Genomic DNA, 19,578 nt, shown 5'->3' with positions numbered 1-19,578 from the left:
AGTTGTAAAAGGTGTATTTTTAAGTCTGAAAGGGCTAGAGCAGTCAAGCCCTCGTGGAATTTCAAAACTGACTGCTCACACACGGATGAAGAAAACAGTACTTTTCAATCTCACATGGAAGGCTCACCAAGATAGGCCATGTGGTGAGCCACACAACAAGTCTTGGTAAGTTTCAAGACAAAAATCTTTTTAAAAATATATATATTTTATTGATTTTTTTTTACAGAGAGGAAGGGAGAGGGATAGAGAGTTAGAAACATCCATGAGAGAGAAACATCAATCAGCTGCTTCCTGCACACCTCCCACTGGGGATGTGCCCCCAACGAAGGTACATGCCCTTGACTGGAATCGATCCTGGGACCCTTCAGTCCACAGGCCAACGTTCTATCCACCCAGCCAAACCGGTTAGGGCAAAACTAAAATCTTTTTTAAAAATATCTATAGAAATTGATTAAAAACTCCTTTTAAAAAATTCTTCTATGCATTTGTGGCATGGGAATTTTCCTTTTCTAAGAAGTGCTGAGCTGAAGACCAAAGGAATTAAGACAAATTTATGCACTGTAAATAGAGTTAAGTAAATAATACATGCCTTGAATGATAACTCCCTTTAGAAGTTAACATTGACTCTTTTTTTTTATATATATATATATATATTTTATTGATTTTTTTACAGAGAGGAAGGAAGAGGGATAGAGAGTTAGAAACATCGATGAGAGAGAAACATCGATCAGCTGCCTCCTGCACACCCCCCACTGGAGATGTGCCCGCAACCAAGGTACATGCCCCTGACCGGAATCGAACCTGGGACCCTTCAGTCCGCAGGCGACGCTCTATCCACTGAGCCAAACCAATTTTGGCAACATTGACTCTTTAGGAGAAAAGGCAATATTTATTTCATTTGGGGATAGCAACTTAACTGAGCACCATTTGCCTTTGGCCGGGTGGCTCAGTTATTGGAATGTTGTCTAATATGCCCAAAGGTTTGAGGGTTCAATTCTTGGTCAGGGCAGGTATAGGCACATACCTATACCTGCCTTCTATCCCTGGTAGGGGCATGTACTGAAGGCAGCTGATTGATGTTTTTTTCTCTCTCTCTGTGTGTGTCTCTCTCTCTAAAAAAATCAGTCAAGACATATTCCTGGATGAGGATTTAAAAAAAAATTAAGCCCTAATCGGTTTGGCTCAGTGGATAGAGCGTCGGCCTGCAGACTGAAGGGTCCCAGGTTCAATTCCGGTCAAGGGCATGTACCTTGGTTGCAGGCACATACCCAGTAGGCTGTGTGCAGGAGGCAGCTGATCGATGTTTCTCTCTCATCGATGTTTCTAACTCTATATCCCTCTCCCTTCCTCTCTGTAAAAAAAAAAAAAAAAATCAATAAAATATATATTTTAAAAAATTAAAAGGAAAAATCTGAGTACCATTTGGTGATGGAAAAAAAGAATTATTTGGAAAGATTTTTTTTTTCCATTGCTTTTTATTTTATTTATTTTTATTTTTATTTTTTTTAAATTTCTTTATTGATTAAGGTGTCACATATTTGTCCTCATCCCCCCATTCCCATCCCACCCCACACCCCACACATGCCCCAATCCACTGTTGAACTTAACCGTTGGATAGGATTATATGCATGCATACAGGTCCTTTGGTTGAACTCTCCCCCTCCCCCCACCTTCGCCCTACCCTCCCCTATCCTCCCTCTGAGGCCCGATAGTCCGATCGATGCCTCCTTGCTTCTGGTTCTGTTCTTGTTCCTCAGTCTATGTTGTTCATCATTTCCCCTAGATGAGCGAGATCATATGTCACTAGATATATACTAATAAGAACTGAATGTGAGACGAGCAATAATAGTTATGCTGACAGGCAAATGAATCAATCTGTAGCGAGCTTCCCCCTGGACCAACAGTTCTTTTGAGACCCAATTTCAATGTCCAGTAGTTCCTTATGTGTACATGTCAGCACTGACCCCTCAGCTCTGGATGGTGGACAAATGGTGGTAATGGAGGTCCGACTCCCTTTGGTTTGGTCTCGGCCGAACCCAGGGGCACGGCGTCACCCGGACTAAGGGGCACGTGGCCTCACCCATACCCAAGGGGCGCGTGGTCTCACCCGGGCCTGGGACCCAGCCTCACCCGGATGGATCCAGGGGCGCACGGCCTCACCCGGACCCAGGATCTGGCTTCACCCGTACCCAGGGACGCTTGGCCTCTCCCAGACCCAGGGGCACGTGGCCTCACCCGGGCTTAGTTGCACAAGGCCTCACCTGGATCCAGGGACACATGGTCTCTCCCGGACCCAGGGCCACTTGGGCTCACCCGGGCCTAGGTGCACGAGGCCTCACCCGGATCCAGGGACACATGGTCTCACCCGGACCCAGGGACACTTGGCCTCTCCCCGACCCAGGGCCACTTGGGCTCACCCGGGCCTAGGTGCACGAGGCCTCATCCGGATCCAGGGACACATGGTCTCACCCAGACCCAGGAACGTTTGGCCTCTCCCAGACCCAGGGCCACTTGGGCTCACCCGGGCCTAGGTGCACGAGGCCTCACCCGGATCCAGGGACACATGGTCTCACCCGGACCCAGGGACGCTTGGCCTCTCCCAGACCCAGGGCCACTTGGGCTCACCCGGGCCTAGGTGCACGAGGCCTCACCCGGATCCTGGGACGCATGGTCTCACCCGGACCCAGGGACGCTTGGCCTCTCCCAGACCCAGGGCCACTTGGGCTCACCCAGGCCTAGGTGCACGAGGCCTCATCCGGATCCAGGGACGCATGGTCTCACCCGGACCCAGGGACGCTTGGCCTCTCCCAGACCCAGGGGCACGTGGCCTCACCCGGGCCTAGGTGCACGAGGCCTCATCCGGCTCCAGGGACACATGGTCGCACCCGGACCCAGGGACGCTTGGCCTCTCCCAGACCCAGGGCCACTTGGGCTCACCCGGGCCTAGGTGCATGCGGCCTCACCCGGATCCAGGGACACATGGTCTCACCCGGACCCAGGGACGCTTGGCCTCTCAGACCCAAGGGCACGTGACCTCACCCAGGCCTAGGTGCACGAGGCCTCATCCGGCTCCAGGGACACATGGTCGCACCCGGACCCAGGGACGCTTGGCCTCTCCCAGACCCAGGGCCACTTGGGCTCACCCGGGCCTAGGTGCACGCGGCCTCACCCGGATCCAGGGACACATGGTCTCGCCTGGACCCAGGGGTGTGTGGGCTCTCCCAGACCCAGGGGCGCTTGGCCTCACCCGGGCACGGGATCCAGCGTCATCCGGGTCCAGGGGCACATGGCCTCACCCGGACCCGGAGTCCGGCCTCACCTGGACCCAGGGGCATGTGGCCTCACCTAGACCCAGGGACGTGAGGCCTCACTTATACCCAGAGGTGTGTGACCACACCCGAGCCCAGAGGCGCGCAACCCCGCCCGCACCCGGGTCTCAGCGGAGCCCCGTCTTCCCGATCCCAATTCCTGCCGGTCAATCCCCCCTCAGCAATTCCCCTGGCCATCCTTCCAGAGCTCCAGTATGGCTGCTGCAGAACTCGTCGGGTGGCGGCTCGGCGAAGCTCCGGTGCGCCCGGTGCAGGGTGGTGGGCCGGTCTGGCGTCGCTGCGTCGGCCCTTGGGTCTGCATCGGTGGCCGGTCGCCGAGCATGCGCACCTGGCCGCTTCCGGGGCGTTGAAATTCTTGACGGACTCGGAGGTCAGCAAGCGCCGAGTCTCCCACCCCATGTCTCATAGGGGCTCGTCTGTCCGTGCTTGGCTGCCAGTGGAGCCGTCCCCTCAGCCGGAGACCGCCGGGGGAACTGCGCCGAGCACGTTCTAGGCCGCTGTTGTATCGCCTGAGCCATAGTTCTTTTGTGTCGCCTGAGCCGTAGTTCTTAAAGTGTGGTCTTTGGGTCACCGGCATCAGCATCATCCCACATACCCCTCTTTTATTCTAGTTGTAGAGCATCTACTCAGCCAGCCCTATGGTGGTCTTGGATGGTGTCTGCTCTGCTCTCTTGTCGAAGTCTCAAAGTTGTTGTGGTAGGCAACAATCAGGCTTCCGCCCTATGCCTCCATCTTGGTCCTCCTTTGTATAGTTAAGTCTTGATTGTTGTTGGTGTCACTGGGGGGGCTCTCTTTGTCTATAAAGGAAGAGTTGCTGTGCAGGAGACACGTTTATGGGCCGGGTCTTGGTGCAGCAAAGCTTTGGCGCTCACTGAATATTCCCGTTGAATGTGTCCCTTATGCACGTGGTTGAAATCTGGTGTCATCTCCCACAGACCACTAGATGCCCTCGTTTCTGGGTCTCCAATGGGGTGTAGATCAGCTACTGCCTTAGGCACTCAGCAAGGATTACAGCAAAAACTGTAGTTTCTTCCTCCTGTCTGAGTGGCCCTGGAGCAGTCTGACTAGAACAGCAGTTCATCTGGTCCGCTGCCAGAGGGCAGGCCACCCATATGCATAAGCCGTTGCTTGGGGCGCAGGTGTGCCTGCAAGACTTTCGGGGCAGGTCTTCAAAACGTGCGGGGCGGGTCCCAGGGCGGGGCGGGGTCTCAGGGCGCCAACAGGCCATGGTGCGGCGAGCCGAGATGGCTGTGAGTCTGGTCCTTCTGCCTTCCACGTATCTAAGTCCCCTCGTTCCACACTCCAGCGCAGCAAACACTGATTGTTGGGCGCACCTCCGCAAGAGTCCCGCCTCTCCCCGCAGGCATCTGGGTCTCCCGCGGTTCGCCAGAAGATGGATTTCAGGGTGATGGAGAGCTAATCTCCCCTAGGTTTGGAACAAAAGCCCCTTTCCCCCGCCACCAGCCAGACCCACGCGCCTCCACACCTCATCCCCTCCGATTTCGCTGGGTGCAGGGCAACAGAACAGCCTTTAACCTCCGCCGCCATCTTTTTCAAACTTCCCAATTTGTACTTCTTAATCCCTTGAATTCAGTCAACTCTACTGAAGTCTAGCGCCGCCGGGAGGTGCACGGAAAGGGCGCCCGGGCCTCCGTCCGGTGCGCGGTGCGCGCGTCCCGCGGAACCAGGCGCGCGAGGGCTGCGCGGCGGGGACGGGCGCTGGGCGACCGCCGCGTTCCGGGCGTCGCCGCCGCGGCGTCCCCCCCAATTGTACTTCTTAATCCCTTGAATTCAGTCAACTCTACTGAAGTCTAGCGCCGCCGGGAGGTGCACGGAGAGGGCGCCCGGGCCTCCGTCCAGTGTGCGGGGCGCGCGACCCACGGCACCAGGCGCGTGGGGGCTGCACGGCGGGGACGGGTGCTGGGAGGCCGCCGGGCTCCGGGCGCCGCCGCTGCGGCGGCGTCCCCAGCGTCCCGGGCCGGGCGGCCTGCGGGGGTGGCGGAGTTGCGAAAGTGAGTGAGTTTCCCCGGGTTTCGCCCGGAATGGGGTTCAGTGCAATCGGAGCCGGCGCTCAGCGCACTCCGGAGCCTTTATCTCCTTCCTGCCAGTGAACTCCGGCCAGGTCATCAGCCGCCCCTTCCTCTCCGGTTCCATCCTCCCCGCAGGCACGTGTGCTCGTGTCTCCGCCCGTTTCTCCATACCTCAGGCTTTTACGGCTTCCCCGACTGTCCCCGTGGCCTTCTCCTTCCCCCCAGCTGTGGGCATTTCAGTCCACCAACTTTCCTGTGGTTCTGGACGATGTCCGTTCTGACCTCTAGTTGTATTTTTGAAATTGTTGTGCCCGGCTGCAGGTTAGGTGTTTAACCTATGGCGCCATCTTGGTTCCTCCTGATGTGGGGATTTGAGACTTGATTGCAGAATTCTTCCAAGAGAAGGGCTACAGAACAAGACAAGGAAGAAGAGTGTCTGTCCTCTTGGGTACCCCTTCAAATCTATACTGTGGCACAGGTTTATGCTTCCCCTCAACTACTCATCTTTCAACACAGACTTCAGGAGTCACTCTTTCTGGGAAGCTACCCTGATCACACAGCCTATTTGGAAAGATTTTGGAACTTCTGGTGAATCCCTTGAATTTGGGGGATATGGTTTTTTTGTTGTTATTCTTTAGGTATAGTATAGTACAGCATAGCATACTATAGTAGTATAACGTTTTTATATATACTTTAAAGGATTCTAACTTTTATTCTGTGACCATTGTGTTGTATTAGTAAAGATACAACTTCTTAAGCTTCCTAATTGGTCAGTGAAGACCCTAACCATTGCCAGGTATTTCTACAGCTTTAGAGTGCTTAGAATTTCTACAAATGCATTCATTGTTGTGAATAATTTTATTGTTCTCCACACTTTATATTGTTTTCTAATTCCTTTTTCATTTTGAGTCTCAAGGTGGTAAGATGAGTGTATGTATTCTTTATACAGTTTAAAAGACACAGTTGTGACTCTTGCTTGGCTATGATTAAGGTAGGATTAGAATTCACATCTCTTCATTCCTAGTTTAGTATTCTGTTTTACAGATTTTAATTCAGGGTATATTCTTATCTACTTCTAAGTCTTGGGACAGTTTTGCCACCTATTAATTTTCTCATCGATAAAATGAGAGAGGTCAAGTTGATTGCTTCATATGTTCTTTCTCGTAGGAATTCAATTTTTAAAGTATCATTAAGTAAGGTAAGATCGAATCCTGCAAAATGATTCAACTTCTTGTTACACTTGTATGAGTGCTGATTATTAGAATGTGCTAATGGAATTCATTTATTGACTAAGGGTTTTTTCCCACTACAGTTTGAGTTCCAGAGGGCAAAATTTTCCCTATCTTGTTTATTATTTACTAGGTAATTTCCTAGCCCACTGCCTCGAATGTGGTAGGTGCTCAGGAGAAACTTGATGATGAATATATGAATGGTTAAATGAATGATAATGTTGGCATGGGTGGAGGCAACATAGTGCTGTAGAGAGCATGCACACTGTGGTGTTCAATCACAAGATATAATTTCAGAAGATGGGAAGGTTACTTGGGATAATGTATACTATAAAGTTCAATCACATAAAATGTTAATTTCTTACTTTAATCCCTTAGAAACCTGGACTTTTTTTAACCAAGAGGTTTTTATTATATAAGCTGGGAAACTATGGGTATGCTAGATTAAGTTTTTAATAATCCTTGTTATTTTTCTCTTACAGTTTTACATGTGGCACCCATAAAAGATGAGGCTGAGAACACGAAAAGCTTCTCAGCAATCCAATCCAATCCAAACACAGCGCACTGCCAGAGCAAAGAGGAAATATTCAGAAGTTGATGATAGCCTACCTGCAGGAGGAGAAAAACCACCGAAGAATGAAACCGGCTTGTTGTCTTCAATTAAAAAATTCATTAAAGGAAGCACACCCAAGGTAATGGTTTCACCTTGTACTTACATCATTAAAATTAAAGTTTAGTTTATTTTCAAGCATGTAAAGATGAGAAATCTAATATTGCTAGAGCCCACTTAAGAGTATTAACATTTGATGTTATTTTAAAAGTATTAACATACAAAATATTTAGTGGCTGTTTGAGAAAACATTATTTATTTTACTTACTGATCCGCTTAATCTTCTGGTTTTTGTGTTTTTTCCGGCATAGTATTATAGGAAGTAAAAAATATGTATTTCTTTTACTTGAATTTTTTCTTTTACTCACATTGTTTTTCATTTCAAAGGAAAGGTAAAATTTCTCAATATTATTAATACATTGTCTGCTTAGGGAGATGATTTGTCTGTATTCTAACATTTGCCAATGAAAATGTATTATTTCATTAAGGAGAAAACAAAGTGATTAAAGAAAGAATGGATGCTGACCAGTAGACAGATGCTCCAAATTCATACTCTAGACCAGTGGTCGGCAAACTCATTAGTCAACAGAGCCAAATATCAACAGTACAACGATTGAAATTTCTTTTGAGAGCCAAATTTTTTAAACTTAAACTATATAGGTAGGTACATTGTTATTAACTTAATTAGGGTACTCGTAAGCTGGCCTTTGCTAAAAACTCAAGGGGCCAAAGAGCCACATGTGGCTCTAAGCCACAGTTTGCCGACCACTGCTCTAGACCAACTTGAGTGATCTGAGGAAATCATTTACCCCTCTGAGCCTTAAGAAGACTGTAAAATGGGACTAATTTTAACTGTTTTGTCTGCCTCAGAGTTGTTTTCAGATCAGATAGCAAATAGGTGGAAAGTAGTTTAAGAAATTTTAACGTACTCTATAAATGGATGGTGTTATTAACCTTCATTGTCTGTAGATTGTATCACTGTTTACTACTCTTGTGTTCTTTTCTTGGGATTATTATATGATACATTTTTATTACAAGTTTATCACTTTGATAATTAGTAAAAGAAATCACTGTTGCTTCTTATTCATAGGGGTAGATTTTGTTGTCATATCACTAAAAAGCTTAGTTACTGTGAACCATTGGCCAAGATTTAGAAGTATTCTGTTTATAGAGTTTTTCTTTATGTTTTGATGGTTTAATCTTAATTTGTTTTTCTAAAATTAGTAAAATTTTTCTGTTAATTTTAAATAGAATTTTTTAAAAGTTTCTTTGAGCTAATTTCTATAAACTCAGAAGTAATATATTATTATCGTACTAGAGGCCTGGTGCACGAAATTTGTGCACTTGCTGGAGGGTCCCTCAGCCTGGCCTGTGCCCTCTCGCAGTCTGGGAGCCCTGGGGGGATGTCCGACTGATGGCTTAGTGGGCCTAAGTCAGTCGGACATCCTTAGCATTGCCAAGGAGGCGGCTCGCCAGCTGTGAGCCTGGCTTCTGTCTGAGCAGTGCTCCCCCTGTGGGAGCACACTGACCACCAGGGGCCAGCTCCTGCGTTGAGTGTCTGCCCCCTGGTGGTCAGTGTGCATCATAGTGACTGCTCATTCCACCATTCGGTCATTTGCATATTAGCCTTTTATTATGTAGGATACACTGTAGATGAGGCCCCTAGAACCATAATAAATGCAAAAAATTCACTATTTACTCATTCTCGATTTGCCCCCACTTAAAATCAGATTGCTCCCCCCACCCCACCCCCATGGGGCATGTGCTTGGGAACCAGTGGGCTTGACACTTTTCTTCTCAGAGCTTCATTTCTGAATATGTACGCATATACCATGGGAATTATAATCTCTTCTCCGCCTACCTCACTGGGTTGTCATGAGGAGGTTCTGAGCTAATAAACCTAGAAATGTTTCACCAAGTAAGTGATGTCTAAACAGGAAGGGATTGTTATTTTTAAGCTCACAGGTACCCTCACAGGTAGCAGGTGCTGATTAGGGGAGGAGGGCATGATTGTTTCCTGGGACTGTAGCTATGGAAGCTTTGCAGAGGATTCCACAGGCCTCAGAGGGGTGGGCTCTGGCCAGCAGCCCTGTAGCAGTGATGGTCGTCCCTGGAGGCACTGGGGGGCCGGGGGCAGGGCGTTAGGGAGGCTCTAGGGGGGCGGCGAGGTGGAAGGGGGAGTAATTGTCAAATCTTCCCTCTTGGCGCCATTCTTTAAATTGTACGTGGCTGTTTCACAGCTTTACCTGCTCAGGGTGGGGCTCCAATCTCTTGGAGCTGGGTGGGGGCCGGGCCAGGGCGGAGCCAGGCGGGCTAGGAGGGTGGGTTTAGCCGCGCCCCCAGCGAGGTTCAGCCAGCTTCCTCTGTGGAGATGGCGCTGCTACTGTTGGTGGGGGAAGGATCTGACCCTGGGGGGCCGCTCAGGCCTGCCTCCACCCGGGTCTGGAGTTATAGGGAGGAGAGGTGTGCCCGGCCGCAGCGGAGGGGGCCCGGGAGGGGGCCCGGCAGCGGCAGGCTGCAGGCCTCAGGTTGCTTGGGGGCACTGATGGGTGGTGGCCGGCGTGCTATTGTTGTGGGCGCCCCTGGGGGGGGTTGCGGGGGAAGAGATCAGGAGTCGGAGGTGTGGGCTGCAGCTTCCCCTGAGGCTGGGTCTTCCCGTCCCCCCATGGGGTGCGGGGGCTGGGGTAGGGTGTCCGTGCAGGGGGATTGGAAGAGCTCCCCATGGCTGCTTCCTCTTCCTTCTTTGCAGTCCGAGCTCCTGTGAGGCAGTCTCCTCAGACCCCCAGGAACTTGGCTCCAGCTGCCCGCCCCCGGCTACGCGTGCATCAATATGCAAATTGGTTGTTATGAGGACACGGACAAATTAGCATATTACCTCTTTATATGTATAGATAACAAAGATCAAATTCCTTCCAGAAACATGATTTCCTGAATCTATAATATTTAGAGTTGTTCAGAAAATGAACTGACAAATAGTAACATTCTCATCAAGAGAAATGACAACAACCCATTAGGAATTTAAGTTCTTCATCTTTAGGAAAATATATCTACCCTTTACTTTTTTATATGTTCTTTTCCTCATGTGCAAGTGCAAACCCTCAGTCACTATTTAAGCTAAATATTTCTGGTTTTCATTATATGACAGTATGTGATACAGATAACCATCTTGGTCACCCTTTTCTGTTGGTCATAAAAGGTGACAACCAGAGTGAAGATAGGTTTTTCTTACGTCTTCTGACTTGTGTTCATTTTTACTTCCTTTGAACTGGGGATTTTATTAATGTGGCATTATATTATATCATATATTGTATCATCTTTTTTTCTCTCTCCTTTAATGGTTAGATTTTTGCCTATGTCAGCTAAAATAGTCAAGATTTTGGTATTGAGTTTCTTTTTTCCTTTTTTAAAAACCAACATCTAGGATTTTTTAAAATTAATGCCTTAATAGTATAGGGCCACGGGAAATCTGTTTGCAGACTAGTGTCTTCATTAATAATTTGGGGCAGTTTTTCCTACAGATTTATTTAATTGTACTGTCATTCTCCTTATATTTCTTTATTATATTCTATAAGATTATTATGAAAATTAGTATTTGAATGCCTTACTGAAATCAAGGTACACTGGTTTTTTTTTTTTTTTTTTTGTGTGTGTGTGTGTGTGTGTGTGTGTTTCCCCTAGTCTATTAACCCAATGTTAGAAATAAATTAAAAGGTGAACTTGTCATGTATTATTCCTAACGAGCTTATAGTGGCTTCTAACTGTTATTTCTCTCTTATGTACATTGTCATTACACTATCTTCTTGATAATATATACTAAAATTTTATTCATTATCTAATTTTACTGAGTATACAGAGCTTGCCTATGTTCAGTATCTTAATACATCATCATTGTTGTTTTTTTCCAAAATTTGGGTAAGGGTTGGTAGCTAATGTTTATTGAGTACCTATTAGGTGCTTTGTATCCAGTATCTCCTTAATCATTAAACCCATCTTCTGTCATTTTATAGAAGAGAAAGAGTGAATTTAGGTAACTTGTACAATGCCAATAATAGAAACAAAAATTGTAATAAATAGTTTGCCCATAATTAAAAATAACAAGAACAAATAAACAGTAATTGAGCAGTTACTATGTGCTATGCACTATTCTCAGTGCTTTAAGTGTAATGACTTCTTTAAGTCATTACACTATATTACAGATGAGGAAACAGAGGCACAGGGAGGTTAAATAGCTTGTGCAGGGTTACTTAGCTTTAAGTGGCAACACTGGAATTGAAACCCAGGTACTGGTTTCAGAGCCTACACTCTTGACCACTATACACTATTGCCTCTCCAGTAAGTGACAGGGCTGAGATTTAAATCCAGATACATTTGACTTTAATAGCTGTGCTCTTCCTCCTATATGATTCTATCCCAAAGTGGCTAGATAGTGTCTTTGTAGCATTACCTATCTTATGTAGGGATTAACAATTATTCTTGATGAAAGTAATTAAGAGTTGAGTCTTCCTGTGCCACCCAGTTTGTCATTTATTTCTATCATCGGCTCAAAGCTTGCAGCTTATTCTTTTTATAGGAAATTTTTTTTCTCCCCTAGTATTTTTTGCATATATTATTACCCTCTGTCTTTAGTATTTCTGACTGGATGGTAGGCTACTTTCCACAAGTGTCATTTTCAAAACCAAGTTAATTAGACAATACCCTATGCTGCCACTTTCACTTCTTTGGTACCTTTCCTTTTTTTCTTCTGATAATTTTGATTTTCAGTTCATCAGCTAGTGGACATTTGGGTTGTTTCCACATTTTGGTTATTATGAAAAATAACTGCTGTGAACATTCACATACAGGTTTTTTGTTGTGTGTTTTTATATATATATATATATTTTTTTTTTTTTTATTGATTTCAGAGAGGAAGGGAGAGGTGGGAGAGAGATAGAAACATCAGTGATGTAAGAGAATCATTGATCGGCTGCCTCCTTCACGTCCCCTACTGGGGATTGAGCCCACAACCCAGACATGTGCTCTTGATTGGAATCAAACCTGGGACCCTTCAGTCTGCAGGCCGACGCTCCATCCACTGAGCCAAACCAACCAGGGCCACATACAGGTTTTTATGTAAATACCCAGTTTCATTCATCTGCGTGTATACCTAGAAAGGAATTGCTGGGTTATATGATAACTCTGTGTTTAGTTTCTTAAGGAATTGCAGGTTGTTTTCCAAAGTGGATGTGCCATTTTACAGTCCCACCAGATAATACTGGGGTTCCAGTTTCTCTACATCCTCACCAACACTTGTTATCATCTGTCTTTTTAATTTTAACCATCCTGGTGTGTGTGTTATGGCAGTTCATTGTGGTTTTGATATACATTTCCCTAATGATTAATGACCTTGAGCATCTTTTCATGAACTTTGGCCAGTTTTATGTCTTCTTTGGAAAAATGTCTTTTAAGCCCATTTTTTGTGTTATTTTTGTTTTTATTATTGAATTGCAAGACTTCCTAATACATTTTTAGATACAAGTCTCTTATTTGATATGTGATTTGCAAATATTTTCTTCTGTGAACTCCTTTGAAGAACAAGTCTTAAATTTTGATGAAATCCAATTTATTTTTAATTTTGTTGCTTGTATTTTTTATCATGTACAAATAACCATTGCCAAATTCAAGGCGATGAAGATTTTGTCCTAAGTTTTCTTATAAATATTTTATAGTTTTAACACTTTAGTTCATTTTTAATTAATTTTTGTAGGTGATGTCAGAGAAGAGTCCAACTTAATTCTTTTGCATATTGATATCCATTGGTCCCAGTACCATTTTGTTAAGACTCTTTAACTTAAGAAACTGCCCAGCTGTTTTCCAGAGTATTTGTGCCATTTTACATTGTATTTGGCAATATTTGACAGTTCCATTTCCCCACATCTTCGCCAACATTTGGAATAGTCAGTATTTTTAACTTTAGTCTTTCTATAGGGATGGGTAGTATCTCATTGTGTATTATTTTGCATTTCCCTAATGATAATGATTTTGAGTTTTTTGTTTTTGTTTTTCATGGGCTGTGGCCATGTGTGGATCTTCTTTTTCAACTGTCAGGTTAAATTATTTTTCGTTTGGGGGAGGTGACTTTTTATTTTTGTGATTTTATTAATAGTGCCTATTGAGCAAGTGGTGCTTAAAGTTTTTGACCTTAGAATCCTTTACCTTCTTACAGGTATTGGAAACCCTAAAGAACATTTGTTTGTGCAGGTTATATCTATCAGTATATCTCATTAGATCTAAAAACCAAGGAATTTTGAAAATATTCCTAATTACAATTATATACCTACTACATGTTAATGCAAATAAAATTTTGACTATTTTCTAAAAACAAAAAGGAAATTAGTGGGAAGCAGGACATTATCTACAACTTTACAAATCACTTTAATGATGGCTTCATAGAAGGGAGTTGATTGTTATCATTGAAGCATATAAAGAAAAACGTACATGTATTGAGAAAAAGGAAGAGTACTTTAATGTCCTTATTAGATAACTGCAAATACTCTGTTGATGCTATTTTTTAAAATATGTTATTTTTATTGATTTCAGAGAGGAAAAGGGGGGCGGGGAGAGAGAGAGAGATCAATGATGAGAAAGAGTCATTGGTCAGCTGCCTCCTGCACACTGCCCACTGGGGATGGAGCCTTCAATCCAGGCATGTGCCCCAACCTGGAATCAAAACCATGACCTCCTGGTTCATACGTCGATGGTCAGCCACCAAGCCACCCTGGCCAGGCTGTTGATGCTATTTCAAAACTTGACAATTGGTGTAGTTTCTTAGTGTCTTGTTCCAAGATTAAATTTGAAAGCACTGCAAAGATCTTTTCCTTGGTGTGTCTTATACTTAAAATGAATCTTTTACCTATTATGGCTTATAACATCGTGCATTGATTATTTGGGAAATACTGGTTCACTAAATTGTGCAGATCTTCCACATGTGTGTCCACTTAGACATATTTTATTCAATATTAAAAAATCACATTTCTGAAAATCTCCACTTAACAGAACAGTCATTAAGTATTGGGAAGCTGTTGACAGCAGTGTCAGTTTTGGGGGGTGTTTTTTTGTCATTTTTTGGTGTGTTTTTTTTTGTTTGTTTGTTTGTTTGTTTTGCAGTGACAGGCTTGCTTTGCTCACTTTTCAGAAAATACCTACTTCAAGTAAAAATAGTTTTCCATCAGCCTGGCCAGTGTTGCTCAGTTGTTGAGTATCAAGCTATGAACCAGGAGGTTACGGTTTGATTTCTAGTCAGGGCACATGCCCGGGTTTTGAGCATGATACCCAGTATGGGGTGTGCAGGAGGTAGCCAATCAATGATTCTCATCATTGATGTTTCTCTCTCCCCTTCTCTGAAATCAATTAAAATATATATATTTTTTAAAAGATAAGGTAATCTAATTCAGGTTACAACTCAAATCATTCAAATACTTTTTCTCAAGATAATTATGGAAGCACATATTTGCTGCATAAGTATATTACGTATACAGTACTTCCCATCTCATGCAGAATGTTAACACACATTTAAGGGTTTGAGATTTAGTTAATTTTATGGCTTCATCAAGGACGTTATTAAGTAGAACTAGCCTTTCTTTTCTCCCCTTCAAGTGCATGGCAATGAAAAATAAAATGACTATTGGGTGTTAGTGCCTTGATTTGTGCTAAAGTGGTAGTAATTTATATCCATCATTGCTTTTGCACAATTAGCACAAACGTCAGCACAAGTTATTCCAGGATAAACCGAGATGCAAAAAAGTATTCACTACTTATGTTTGTTACCATTCAGTCACAGTAAAGATCTTTGATAATCAAAGAAGATTTTTGATGATTAGTTGATGCTTGTACCAGATAAATATAGTCAAAACAAAAAGTCCAGCCACATCTGTAAGCCAAGTACTGCAGACAAGTTTTGTATTTGCAGATAAGTGTTTCATTCTGTTAGTTACTTTAGCCTTGGCAGGTGGAAGTGCCTGTTTCTTTCATTGACTTTTTATCCAGCAGGCTTTCAGTATTGTCTGCTATGCTGTAAGAGTTTATAAGTCTCTCAGATATTGTGTATACTTTTTCAACTGATGCAATAACTTACTCTTTAAAATACGTCATTGGTATTTTTATTTTGAAAAGCTGTAACAATTTTTGGCTTTTAAAGAACTCATAATGTGTATTTTTAAAATACTAAATTCCTTTTTTAAAAATGCTGAATGATCTCAAAGACAGTGCAGCTGAATTGGCACCATAATTCAGTTTGAACATGTTCTATTACATAAGACACAACAAAACAACTTAATATTTATGCAGCCAAAGGGAAATAGGTTTATCATATTTTCATTTGTAATTTACAGTTTCACCCAGTTTCTTTGGAGTAGATTTTCTTTTGTGCGTAAGAGAATTCAAATATATCAGTTTTTCATTTCATCCATGCAGCAGTGGATTAAAATCACAAATCATCTGATTCCCTTTAAAAAATTTTTTTTGAAGTTGATTTTAGAGAGAGAGAAGTGGGAGGGAGGGAGGGAAGGAAGGAAAGAGAGAGAGAGAGAGAGAGAGAGAGAGAGAGAGAGAGAGAGAGAGAGAGAAACATCAGTGTGACAGAGAAACATCGATTGAGAGAGAGAGAGAGAGAGAGAGAGAAACATCAGTGTGACAGAGAAACATCGATTGGTTGCTTCCCCTATGTGCCCCAACCAGGGATCCAACCCTCAACCTCATGGTGTTTGGGTTGATGCTCTAACCAACTGAGCTACACTGACCAGGGCTAATCTCCCTTTTTTAATTCAAGGACCTATTTTTATTTATAAAGTTATAAATTTTATTTTAAAATAGTATAAATCCTAAAATAACTGTTTAAATTTAAAATTTTTAAAGTAAATTTAATATTACAAAGAGTACTTTTATTGTGTTTCTACATATATAGGAAAACAGACGTCAAGATAATAATTTACTGCATCATAATGAGTCTATAGAGATTATAGAAGGTATGTAGATTATATTGAAGAGAGCTAGTAAGAGCACAGTAGAAGTAATGAACACAAAGATCTTTTATATTTAATGTTCATTTCTTACTGCAGTTTTAGGATTCCATTTGGTATTATTTATTTTATGCCTAAAGAACTTCATTTTGCCGAAACCGGTTTGGCTCAGTGGATAGAACGTCAGCCTGCGGACTGAAAGGTCCCGGGTTCGATTCCGGTCAAGGGCATGTACCTTGGTTGCGGGCACATCCCCAGTAGGGGGTGTGCAAGAGGCAGCTGATCTATGTTTCTCTCTCATCGATGTTTCTAATTCTCTATCCCTCTCCCTTCCTCTCTGTAAAAAATCAATAAACTATATTTTTTTAAAAAAACACTTCATTTTATATTTTGAATTCTGTGAAATTTTCTGACTCAAGAGTGTCTTTAAATTGAGCAATTAAAAAAACATGTATCTCTTAACCAATTTTTTAAAGTTTATTTTCTTTTATCTTTATTTTTTCAATTATAGTTAACATTCATTATTTATACTGGTTTCATGTAAACAGAATAATAGTTAGATATCCTCTCTAATAAAAGAGTAATATGCAAATTGACATTCACTCCAACATACAAGATGGCTGCCTCCATATGGACACAAGATGACCAGCAGGGGAGGGCAGTTGGGAGGGACCAGGCCTGCAAGGGAGGGCAGTTGGGGGCGATCAAACCTGCAGGGGAGGGCAGTTAGGGGTGACCAGGCCAGCAGAGGAGGGAAGTTGGGGGTGACCAGGCCTGCAGGGAAGGGCAGTTGTGGGGGACCCAGCCTGCAGGAGAGAGCAGTTGGGGGGGGCGGGGAATCAGGCCTGCAGGGGAGGGCAGTTGGGTGGGGGGCAGGCCTGCAGGGGAGCAGTTAGGCATCAATCAGGCTGGCAGGGGAGTGGTTAGGGGTTGATCAGGCTGGCAGGCAGAAGAGGTTAGGGGCAATCAGGAAGGCAGGCAGCCGAGCAGTTGGGAGCCAGCAGTCCTGGATTATGAGAGGGATGTCCTACTGCCCGTTTAGGCCCGATCCTACCAGAATTGGGCCTAAACAGGCAGTCGGACATCCCTTGAGGGGTCCCAGATTGGAAAGGGTGCAGGCTGGGCTGGGGGACACACACACCCCATGCACGAATTTTGTGCACGGGGCCTCTAGTATATATATAATTCATGAAGTGATTCCATGGTTAAGTCTAGTACATACTGCCATCATACATAATTACTAGTTTTATAGTTATACATTCTGAGCCTATACTCATTACATACTATCTTTTTTTTTTCTTTTTTGCCCCCAAGGCCTCCACGCCCAGCACCTGCCTTGGGATCCCCTCGCCTGCTGGCAGGGCCCCAGCACTGATCACATATCTTGGGGAATCCAGGTTTCTTCTCCAGGGAGGGCTCAGTTCGCCCCACTGGGCAAGAGATAGATCCATGGTACCAGTCATCACGAGACTTCAATCTTGACATGAATAGAGAGCTGAGGCAACAGCTGTGAGCAATTGAATTGTGAGAAGAGGGTCTCATGGCCAAGAGGGACCAATATAGAATGCTCAGGTGCCTTCCCAGGAGGCCCTCTACACAATGAAAGGGATTAAATCCTTACATGTCCTTTTTAAATTGCTGCCAGACATTCAAAGAATTAGTTTGTACGTTTGCTTGGGATAATTGTATATTATGCTGTTGTAATTCTAAAATATCAAGAGATGTGTTACGTTTGTCTCCAAGCACCAAACAGATGATTTTTTTTTTTTTATCCCCAAGGGTGTGAGGAACTATTATAAGTAATGGGGGTGATCCAACTCTGGGATACATACTATCTTTTAGTCCTTATTTGTCTTTGTTGTATAGGTTATACAGGGTGGAACAAAAGTAAGTTTATAGTTGTATGTATGAAAAATAATAAAAACTAAACTGTGTTTTGCATACTTACAACTGTAAACCTACTTTTGCCCCGCCCTGTACATATGTTCGGTATGTTAAATGCTTATCTTCAGTCCTTATGTCATTGTCTGTAGTCATTTTTATTTAAAGATGACTTCTAGTAGATGTCACAGAAAGCATTTATAGAACAATATTCTGATTTCTTGCATGTTGCTAACGGTACCCTTTATGCTTGAAAATTTGTTTTGCTGCATATAAAATCTTTGATTTGCGCCCGACCGGTGTAGTTCAATGATTGAGCATAGACCCATGAACCAGGAGGTCATGGATATATTCCTGGTCAGGACATGTGCAGGCTCAATCCCCAGTAGGGGATGTCCAGGAGGCCGCCAATTAATGATTCTCATCATTGATGTTTCTATCTCTCTCTCTCCTTCTCCCTTCTTCTCTTTGAAATCAATTTAAAAAATCTTTGGCTCGTATTTTCTCCTCTTGATTATATTAAATGTTATTCAATTTTTTTTCTGGCATAAAAGCATATTGTTGTCAAAGTTTGATAATCTAATTTTCCTTTTATAAATTGATTTTGCCTTGTTCTCCAATGGATATGGATTTTTTTTCTTAAAATTCTATTAAGTTTAATACATATTGGTATTTGTTTTTCTGGTTAATAGTTTTGGTTAAAAAGAATGCTTTTTCAATACATAGTTTCAAATCTTTTATTTGAGGAAAATTTTATGTGTTCTTTTGCCGTGCTTTTGCTTAGGTTTCCTTCTTCAAGGACTACTGTTTTTGTCTGTTGGATCTTCTTTGTCTGTCTTGCAATATTTGTCATATTTTGATGTCTTAAATTTTTTTCTTTCTCTTAAAGACATAATCTATTCTGTTTACTCACTTTTATGTCCATTCTAGTTCAATCTTTATTTCTGAAAATTTTTTTAAATTTCTAATTTTTTTTAGTTCTGTCACTTTATTTCTAAGTTTTTCTAACTCATGTATATCTTCTATCATTTTCTTAATATCTTGTCTTATTTTGAAATAGGTTATGATTTTGATCTATTCTCTATGCATGTTTTTCTGACACATTTTCTTTATCTGTAGAGATGTTATTTATTGTATGTTTTATTATGATAATTTTGTTTAGTATTTGTGGTTCAAAATCCTCTAAAATTGTTTTTGTGTAGTGTTAAAAAATACAGTGATTGTGCCTGGCCAGTGTGGCTCAGTGGTTGAGCATTGACCTATGAACCATGAGGTCACGCTTCAATTCCCCGTCAGGGCACATGCCCAAGTTGTGGCATCGATTCCCTGTAGGGGGCATGCAGGAGGCAGCCAATCAGTGATTCTCTCTCATCATTGATGTTTCTATCTCTCTCTTCCTCTCCCTTAAATCAATAAACAATATATTTAAAAAAAAATACAGTGATTACTTTTTGAGTTTTCCTGTCACTGTATCCCTACCCCCTGTGTATGTGGAACTTCTTTCCA

The 19,578-nt window shown here is 43.2% G+C and overlaps 1 protein-coding gene across 5 annotated transcripts in view; it reads left to right on the top strand.

Moving 5' to 3' along the window:
• Positions 1 to 19,578, top strand: part of CTDSPL2 (CTD small phosphatase like 2) — a 103,012-nt gene that overhangs the window by 35,401 nt on the left and 48,033 nt on the right. For all 5 annotated transcript variants that reach the window (XM_008143079.3, XM_054716284.1, XM_054716283.1 and 2 more), the window contains exon 2: positions 7,071 to 7,280. In XM_008143079.3, the coding sequence (XP_008141301.1) occupies positions 7,095 to 7,280 (186 nt within the window). In that variant the 5' untranslated portion in view covers positions 7,071 to 7,094. The remainder of the gene's footprint in view (positions 1 to 7,070; positions 7,281 to 19,578) is intronic.

Source organism: Eptesicus fuscus, chromosome 5 (assembly GCF_027574615.1).
Source record: "Eptesicus fuscus isolate TK198812 chromosome 5, DD_ASM_mEF_20220401, whole genome shotgun sequence".
Classification (NCBI taxonomy): Eukaryota; Metazoa; Chordata; class Mammalia; order Chiroptera; family Vespertilionidae; genus Eptesicus; species Eptesicus fuscus.
Note: the sequence above shows the minus strand (reverse complement) of the source record. Positions and strands in the feature narration are given on the sequence as shown.